The sequence below is a fragment of the Tachysurus fulvidraco genome, chromosome 14 (genome assembly GCF_022655615.1).
Source record: "Tachysurus fulvidraco isolate hzauxx_2018 chromosome 14, HZAU_PFXX_2.0, whole genome shotgun sequence".
Taxonomy (NCBI): domain Eukaryota; kingdom Metazoa; phylum Chordata; class Actinopteri; order Siluriformes; family Bagridae; genus Tachysurus; species Tachysurus fulvidraco.
The window spans coordinates 25,631,649-25,641,648 of record NC_062531.1 but is presented as its reverse complement, the minus strand read 5'-3'; the positions used below and the strand labels follow the sequence as shown (position 1 = coordinate 25,641,648).

The 10,000-nt window shown below is 46.5% G+C and overlaps 1 protein-coding gene across 1 annotated transcript in view; it reads right to left on the bottom strand.

The window, feature by feature from the left end:
• Positions 1 to 6,760: 6,760 nt before the first annotated feature.
• Positions 6,761 to 10,000, bottom strand: part of si:dkeyp-14d3.1 (transmembrane protein 132C) — a 31,677-nt gene continuing 28,437 nt past the window's right edge. Inside the window, exon 5 of the mRNA XM_027142920.2 lies at positions 6,761 to 8,525. Coding sequence (XP_026998721.1) covers positions 7,368 to 8,525 — 1,158 coding nt within the window. The 3' untranslated portion in view covers positions 6,761 to 7,367. The remainder of the gene's footprint in view (positions 8,526 to 10,000) is intronic.

The following is a 10,000-nucleotide window of genomic DNA, read 5'->3' as shown; positions in this document are numbered from 1 at the left end:
ACTCCCCCCCTCTCTCTCTCACTCTTCCCCTCTCTCTTTTCTCTCGCTTCCTCTCTCTCTCTCTCTCTCTCTCTCTCGTCCTCCCTCTCTCTCTCGCTCCCTCTATTCCTCTCTCTCTCTCTTTCTCCCACTTGTCCTCCCTCTCTCTCTTGCTCCCTCTATTCCTCTCTCTCTCTCTCTCTCTTTCTCCCACTTGTCCTCCCTCTCTCTCTCGCTCCCTCTATTCTTCTCTCTCTCTCTTTCTCCCACTCCCCCCCCTCTCTTTCTCACCCCCCCTCCTCTCTCATCCTCTGTTTAGGATGCTTATCTGTCTGATTTTATCAGCAGTAAAATCATCTCTCTGTGTGTGTAACAAATCAGACAACAAACTACTTCATGAACATGAGACATGCTTCCTCTCTTTTTCCCCAAAGCTGTGTAGTAGCTTGTTGCTCAGGTTAGTGGTGATGATGATGATGATATTATTGTTATTGTTATTATTATTATTATTATTATTAAGTTAATAATTACTAACATTGACCCCTGCAGGTTTCTGTACAACTGGTTTCACTGATTTCTACATTTATAACAAATGAAATAAAAGTCAGTGATATTTGTTTTCATCAGGCAGAAGAAGTAAGTTGTGTTCGACTCATTGTGAGGTAGTCTGAGGAAAAGTAATTAAAGTGTGTGTGTGTGTGTGTGTGTGCGTGTGTGTGTGTGTGTGTGTGTGTGAGAGAGAGAGACTACAAGGGGGAGAAAGATGAAAGATTTATTAGTGTCTGTGTTGATTTCACTTCCATCTAACACACACACACACACACACACATACTAATGTAGTAGAGACCATTGGGTAATATATCTACAATAGTGGGCGGAGTCAATGCTAATGTCGCACCAATATGACTGAGCAACATTATTACATAAAAGTTTCTTATGAGTTTTTCAAACCAAGAGGACTGAATTTTGTGCTCCTAATAAACCAGGCTTGGGCTTCTTACATCAATCAATTCAATAATAAACGAATTCTATAAAACTCTATAAATAAAATTTATCTCTGGTATGAAATAAAAACTTTAGTGCTTGGGCCCCTAATACGTCGCTTCTAACGTCAGCGAGTTCCAACCTGATGAAGGTTTCCGACACAAGGCCTCAGACGCGTTTCCTAATCACAGACCTCATTAACACGCGTCTGCACGGCGGCGTCAGGAACGTTTCCCCCGCAGGACATCCGTACGTTCGGTTCAGGAGACGAGGCGAGGCGAGTCGAGAGAAGGTGGGAAAAAAAGTTAGTGAAACTCTATAAAGAGAGAAAATCATTTAGCGTTGTGCAGTGTGGCGAGACGGCCTCTCGCTTCGCCACCGCCGCGAAGATGAAATCAAAAGAGGAACATGACGGTGCGTTAATTACAAGCCGACTGCCATCCATCTTCCCCTCGCTCTTTGTGACAGTAAAATTTCTCCGTCCTTCACACTTCACGAGCCGCGTGTCGTGATTCGCTGCCTGCACAGCGACACACGGTCCCTCCGTATCAAGCCCGGTGCCGAGAGTCACCACGGAGACGGAGAGAAAGAAAACAGTCATCTATCAGGCTGCTGCGTGTGAGGGAGACAGGAGGCGAGTCGTGACAGAGAGAAAGTTTGCTGGGCAGGAAGTTTGGAGAGTTTGGAACGGACGGAGTCGGAGAGCTCCGATGGAGTCGACACACTCGTTCAATCCTGTCTCCGTTGAAGCAGCAGTAATGGACGGAGGCGTGTCTGTAATCACACCGACCGGCTCGTTCAGGACGAGAGAGAGAGAGAGGCGGAAAAGAAAGGAGTGTAAACACACGCAGATGGAAACGATCCATAAGAGCCTCGTTCGCCTCGTGCGCCTCGTTCACCTCGTACACACACGCGAGCTTTAGTTCTGCACTAAACCCTGAATCAGAGGAAGTGTTGATTCCATTTATTCTGGATATCAAACAGTTTTTTTTTTCTGTCTAAACGTCAGAAGTGAAGCTGGACTCGTATCTGAGACGCAACAGAGCAGAGAAAGTTCTTTATAAAGGAACATCAGAGTGCACTGAAGCTCGGTCGACTCCAAAGTGGCAGCAGATTAGCTTCATTCATCTCCGCTGTTTCAGATATTATTACACGTTTATTAGCACCCATAAAAGCAAACAAGCGGGAATAATTTCTCTTATCTCTTTTTTAGACGAGTCTCACAGACGATACGTTCTGCTGTAATAAAGAGCGAACTGATCGATGTGGCTTTTTTACGTATTAAATGTTTTTTAAAAAAAAGCTCTTTAATGAAACAGAAAAAAACCCCGACGCTGAACACACGCAGCTTCCTGGTTAGAAATCAGCTTTGCTTTCACTTACACGCTGCAATCTGATTGGTGCTTGTGTGTTATGATGTAATAACGCTTTCACGTCGCGCTCTTTCTTATGAAAATACTAAAACGACATCATTTACTGCAAACTGAGCAGTATTGGGGGTGGGGGGGGCACGGTGGCTTAGTGGTTAGCACGTTCACCTCACACCTCCAGGGTTGGGGGTTCGATTCCCACCTCCGCCTCGTGTGTGTGGAGTTTGCATGTTCTCCCCGTGCCTCGGGGGTTTCCTCCGGGTATTCCGGTTTCCTCCCCGGTCCAAAGACATGCATGGTAGGTTGATTGGCATCTCTGGAAAATTGTCCGTAGTGTGTGAGTGTGTGTGTGAGTGAATGAGAGTGTGTGTGCCCTGTGATGGGTTGGCACTCCGTCCAGGGTGTATCCTGCCTCGATGCCCGATGACGCCTGAGATAGGCACAGGCTCACCGTGACCCGAGGTAGTTCGGATAAGCGGTAGAAAATGAAGGAACAGTATGAGGTTTAATCTCAAAGTAGTATTAATGTTCATTGATGTTCAGTGATGTCACTTCCTGTCACCTCCAGGGTTTGAGGCTACAAACATGAAACGTTGTCTGTTGAAATGCTATAAAAGTCATCAGCGTATTAACGAGGATCGTATTTTATAGCTTTAAGGGGTGATATTATACATTATAACATGCTTACGATGCATCGTTAGCGTATCACGAATTTGGGGAGTGAATAACGAGTCCAGCTTTCGCTAGTTAGCGCGAGTGTTGTGTAATGTCTCGTGACCCGGTGTTAAAGGCTCGTCTCCGTCGACTCTCCTCTTCATAAACATAAAGACCGTTTCCGAACCGAAAACTAATAGGAACGTCACAGTAATTGGTAGCAAAGAGGAAATATGACGCTCTTCCCCGAACGCCCGGGGAAATCCGGCGCAGGTTAATTAGACAAATGCTGGCATTTGTGTACTGAACACTTGCAATAATTCAGCTTGAGAGATTATCAGCAAAATGCCACATTAACATACAGCAGTGCTTTCATTAATTCTCTCAAACAGTCAGAACAACGGGAGGGAAAAAAACACAGCGTTCTCTGGGAGTTTGTACTTCTTTAGAGTTCTGTCGTAACACACACACACGCACGCACACGCACGCACACACACACACACACACACGCACACATACACACACACACATACACACACACACATACACACACACACACACACATACACACATACATACACACACACACACACACACACACACATACACACACATACACACACACATACACACACATACACACACATACACACACACATACACACACATACACACACACATACACACACACACACACACACACACACGGGTCGTATCTAAAGCCTACCGCTATTATAATCAGGACAAGGAGGCCGACGCCTGACGACTAAAGCAGAATAATTCAAGTGATGTTTAGCGGAATCAGGACGTAGCAGGACGTAGCAGGACGTAGCAGGACATAGCAGGACGTAGCAGGACGTAGCAGGACGTAGCAGGACGTAACGCTGTTTATTTCAAACACAGAGCAAGAGGATGAATCCAAAACAGCAGGTAAACTCAAGGTCTGTAAATCTAGGCACAGAAATCAATAACCTGAAGTCAGAAAATGTCAAAAAACATAAAAGTCAGAACAAAAATGGGTAAGAATCCAGAGGACTGAACGAGCTCAAGCACAGAGACAAAATAACGGGTAGGAAGCGTTAAGAGTAAACTGCCATGTTGTGTGTCAACGTGTACACGCTTTAAATGTCCAGAAAACCCGGACGTTTGTTTATCGCCATGAGGGTTCCCTCTGGTGGACCGGAGGAGGAATAGCGAAGTGCGTCCGTTATTCCGGTCAGGCGTCGTCATGACGAATCAATTAATCACACCAAATGATCACAGAACGTTGTGGTGTAACAGATGAGTCGACTCTCTAAAGTCCGGAGTCGCCGCACCGTCCCGACGTGCCTTCCCTTATCCGTACGACGACAGACTGCAAGACGAATAGATTGTATTCGACTCTCCAGACTTGAAAATTCTCCCTTCACAGCTAATCACATACAGAACAAGTGTGATTGAAATGCATCCAGGGAATGTGAGCCGCTTGGCACAGAGAGCCACAGAGAGCCACAGAGAGGCACAGAGAGGCACAGAGAGGCACAGAGAGCCACAGAGAGCCACAGAGAGCCACAGAGAGGCACAGAGAGGCACAGAGAGACACAGAGAGGCACAGAGAGCCACAGAGAGCCACAGAGAGGCACAGAGAGACACAGAGAGACACAGAGAGCCACAGAGAGCCATAGAGAGCCACAGAGAGGCACAGAGAGCCACAGAGAGGCACAGAGAGCCACAGAGAGGCACAGAGAGGCACAGAGAGCCACAGAGAGGCACAGAGAGCCACAGAGAGGCACAGAGAGCCACAGAGAGCCACAGAGAGGCACAGAGAGGGACAGAGAGCCACAGAGAGCCACAGAGAGACACAGAGAGCCATAGAGAGCCACAGAGAGACACAGAGAGCCACAGAGAGCCACAGAGAGGCACAGAGAGGGACAGAGAGCCACAGAGAGCCATAGAGAGCCACAGAGAGACACAGAGAGCCACAGAGAGCCACAGAGAGGCACAGAGAGCCATAGAGAGGCACAGAGAGCCACAGAGAGGCAGTTCTGGGAACGAAGGAGACGTGTGTAGTGTACGGGGGAGAAAGGGACAGGAAGTCTTCTACAAGTACAGACAAACTCCATGCTGAAGGTGGACAGATTGAGACTTTAAAGCTAATGAAGATGTCAAATCTTTCTCATCGCTTCATAGAAATTAATAATAAATCTTCAGAGTCGAAGCAGCTGAACCTGAGGTACTGAGGTACTGAGTCAGTGTGTGTTCACCATCCGTGTGGAAGAAAGTCTGGTTCTTCATGCAGGGGAGATTGTGTGAGACGGAGCTGGTCTGCTTCTGAGCCTTTCCTCATGTAAGACCACTGAAGAATCAGGAGAGTAAGAACCAGGGGCTGATAAAGGAGTTCATCATGTGTTCAAACACAACCTGGACACTCTGGAGTGTAAACGTAGGGCAGAAACATAGGGCAGAACACAACCTGAACACTCTGGAGTGTAAATGTAGGGCAGAAACACAGGGCAGAACATAACCTGGACACTCTGGAGTCTAAACGTAGGGCAGATACATAGGGCAGAACACAACCTGAACACTCTGGAGTCTAAACATAGGGCAGAAACACAGGGCAGAACACAACCTGGACACTCTGGAGTGTAAACGTAGGGCAGAAACATAGGGCAGAACACAACCTGAACACTCTGGAGTCTAAACATAGGGCAGAAACACAGGGCAGAACATAACCTGGACACTCTGGAGCCTAAACATAGGGCAGAAACATAGGGCAGAACATAACCTGGACACTCTGGAGTCTAAACGTAGGGCAGATACATAGGGCAGAACACAACCTGAACACTCTGGAGTCTAAACATAGGGCAGAAAATAGCTATTTGAGCAGAAAAGCCTGAAAGTCCTGCAGTCCTACTGTACACTGGTTATTCCTATGACTGTTATGACAGGGTTCCAGACCTTCACTACATCTTTTCTGTGTTCAGGTGATGTTTTGTTTTGCACTTGGTAAAGTCGTGGGAAGTCGTGGCCTAATGGTTAGAGAGTTTGACTCTTAACCCTAAGGTTGTTGGTTCGAGTCTCGGGCCGGCAATACCACGACTGAGCAAGGCAGCGAACCCCCCCAACTGCTCCCTGGGCGCCGCAGCATAAATGGCTGCCCACTGCTCCGGGTGTGTGTTCACGGTGTGTGTGTGTGTGTGTGTGTGTGTGTGTGTGTGTGTGTGTGTGTGTGTGTGTGTGTGTGTTCATAGGTCTGTTTTATGTTTTCACTCAGCAGTTAATAAGCGAGGTTCATGAGGATGTTTTCATATAAACAAATTCAGCGTATACGACTCATAAAAATGCCGACGTCCAAATATCCAAACCTGATGGACCTGAGATTGTTCTAACACTCTGTTTCCCATGTTTTTCCATGCCAGGCTCCACATCTCTAGCAGTTTTCGGGCTCGTCCTCGGTTCACTGTTCAGCTTCCTGCTGTTTTGCTCCAACGATGCCGGACTTATAATTGATTTAAATTAACTTCGGATTTTTTTTTTTCATTATGAAAATTGTTCCGGTCACAAATGATTAAATTAGAGCAGAGATGATTTTTTTTTTTCACTATCTGGCTGGAAACAGCTTGTGTCAGATGCTTGGAGCAATGGAAGCGTTTGCATACCAAAGGTTTGGGGAATAAAATTTAAACGGGTTTAAACGGGACGTGGAGGGGAAAAGATGGGATCATTTAGTCTGCTGAGGTGGAAGATGAGGTGAATACCGTGTTTATATTTTATACACAGAATCCGTTTTAACTCCTCGGATGCCGGAGTTCGGCGTTTGTGCTTTGCTGAGAACGACACGAGGTCCGACGGGTCGCGTACGAGCTGAAAGAAGGAGATGCGGGAGGACATCCGGTCTGTCAAAACAATTCTGTGTGCACTTTATTTACAGTGGTACAGTATGCTTTAATATTACACTCATCGGTGTGTGTGTGTGTGTGTGTGTGTGTGTGTGTGTGTGTGTGTGTGTGTGTGTGTGTGTGTGTGTGGAGAATCTGCAAGCTTGGCAATGCTTTCTCTCTTTTTTTTTTTAATCTAGAAAATGATAAAATAAATTTGTTTATAAATGAAGAGGATTAAGGAACAAAGTGAAGGGCAATAAATGAACAGTAAATGAACAATAAGTCAAAGTCAGATGTTTGTTTTTTACGTTGATTTAAAAACTCTTTTGCCGCGAGTACCATGGCGTCAGGTAACGAGTCCTTCGGCAGCTGCCGTGTCGATCTGAGAGTCCGACAAACGCGGGGATGTCGGATTTAGTTTCGTTCCGGATCTCAGAGAGCTTGTGATGTTTCCGTGACTGACTCCTGACTCTATGTTGAAGGCATAAGGGTGAGTTCTGCGGTGCCGACACGTCGCCGACTACGCCACGTCTTTTAAAACACTGTCGTTTAGCCGCTCCATGTAGTTCTGCAGCTCTTTGGACTCTCCCATGTCCACGTCCTGACACACCCACTTTATTTCCTCCATCGGCTCCTCCGAATCGGTCTCGCTGGCCGGGATAGTGGTGAACGTGGTGAATTTTACTCTCTTCCTCTTGGTGGTGGGCGAATCTCCTTTGCCGTCTTTCCCGCCGTTGTTCTCGGCTCCGCGGTGCTCCTGCCGCTCGTGGCCGTTCTTTTGTAAGGAACCGCCGTTGAGCAGGAGGCTCCCTTCTTCCAGCCCGCCGATGCTGGAGTCCATGATCGTGATCTGCTCGTCTGTTTGAGGCGACAGGCTCACGTGACTCTCCAGAAGCTCTGCCTCGTTTCCCAGCCACACCCAGTCATGCGCATGGTTCAGACTCTCCTGTCCTTCGATGCTCATCTCCTTATGGCGATATTTCAGCGCGTAGGAAATGCAGTTAATAAGAAAGACCAGGATAGCCAGACAGAAGACCCCTAACAAGGCGTACATCCCTATTTCCAGGTCCGAGAGTCCTCGGTTGTTCTGAATCAAGTCGTCGTCGTAGACGCTGTGTCCCCGAGGAAGGTCCACTTGTGCCGGGAAATCGGAGAAATCGATAGGAAGGTTGGATATCTGGCTGCCGTCGTTGGAGAGTTTTTCTCCCTTAGTTCTTCGGATGATTTCTGTTTTGGTTGTCGTGGTGATTCTCCTCATTGCTCCGTCTTCGTCCATGTTGGAAATGGAGCTGTAGAAGTAATGGCCTTCCATCCCGGTTCGGTCGGGTAAGTTCAGGTTCTGCCGGTGGTTCTCGGTGTCGTCTCCGTATTCGGGTTGCGAGACGCTCTCCGTGTGGCCGTATTTCACCCGGACGTGACAGTTTCCAGCAGCAAGCACGCTGCGGCGAGGTTTGAGTTTCTGACACGACTCATGGACGTTCATCTCCACACGCAGCAGCGGGCCCTGACCCTCGGCCTGAGCCGACACGACGGGCCAGCGCCCGGTCGCGTCCTGATTCACGCTCACTACCTCCTCGTCCAGAGAGGTCACCGTCAGCACAAAATGATCCGGGTCGTAAAGGTCCAGAGGGGCCATGGAGCCGTCGCTGAACTGCAGCCAAGCGCTGATCAGCGCCTCCTACAGGACAGACAGAGAAGACGAAAAAAAGAGAAGAGGTCATCTGTGACTCAGTAACAGAAAATTACTCAGATCATTTATTTGACCACTTATCATCCCAGACTTCGTAATGCGCTAACGATGCATCGTAAGCGTGTTATAATCTATAATATAACCGCCTTAAAGCTACATATCATCTATAACATTACAGAAGTTCCTGAATTGATGTGAAGAAGAAATAGTCTCTCTGAAATTGTCTCGCGGCTCTCGCTGTTTCTTATAAAGCAACTGGGAGCAAATCTGCATGGTAAAGCGCTGACCCTTCTTATGTAGCCTGGATCTCCTCAGCAGGATCCACGTGGCTCTTTATCAGTCTGACATTTCAAGCAGCGTGAGGTTAAGCTCTGAGCTCTGAGCTCTGCTGGACTGAGCAGGAGAAGCTCGATTAAACCGCAGCCAGCCAATCAGAAAGCTCCATTATAGACACAGCCATGCAAACGGGGATTTGCCCACATACGAGGGTCTTAAGCTTCTCGCTCGCCGGGATAAGATATAAACGTTCCAGATCTGAGGCACTACAAATCCTCCGACACACAGAGGGAGATTTCTACCATCATCAACTCATCACCCCCCCCCCCCACACACACACACACACACACATGCACACACACACACTCACACAGAGATACGTGATGAAATGTGAACAGTTCTTCACAGTGAAACATAGTTTGCAGTGAAAACATTCATAACCCTGTCATTATGAGCTCATAACCTGCGTGTAAGTATTTATTATAAACAAAAGTTAATAATAAAATAAAAATAGTCATTATGGTGTCATGACATTGTCATAAGGACTCATGTGTGTGTAAAAGGTCGTTTATAATGCATAATTGTGTCATTATGGTGTCATGACACAATTTATACTTTACTAAAGGACCAGAGGTGACATAAGAAGACATAAAGCTGTTATTACTAATGCTCCGGGTTATAAGCTTGCCACTATGTCACAGTGTTTCAGGTTATATTCACGTTGTGGCTTCATGGAGTTCAACAGTCACTTTAGATCAACATGTCACCTTTTTTCAGCTTCTATTAACCCCTTTATTACATTCTTATGACACATAATGAATGACCAGAAGTCAGTCATCATGAAATTGAAAACAGTGAAGTCAGTCTGTAAAGTGTCATAGGACCAACATACAGTATGTCATCATTAATCTACGTCAACTTCACATGAGACCTGATGCTTCTTGGAATAAACCTTTATAATGACTCATGTAGCTTTATGTCAGTTGTTGTGTTAAGTATCCTTATGAACGCCAATCTTAGGTAAGTTACTCACCGTACAACCTGAACAGAATGATTAAATGTCACAAACTTCACTCTGAATCCTTAAAACAGATATATAGTCTTATATTTGGACTGTATATATGAAATATACGGTTATAATGCATTATAAATGCTGACGTAAAAATACTGAAGGTTATAACACTAAC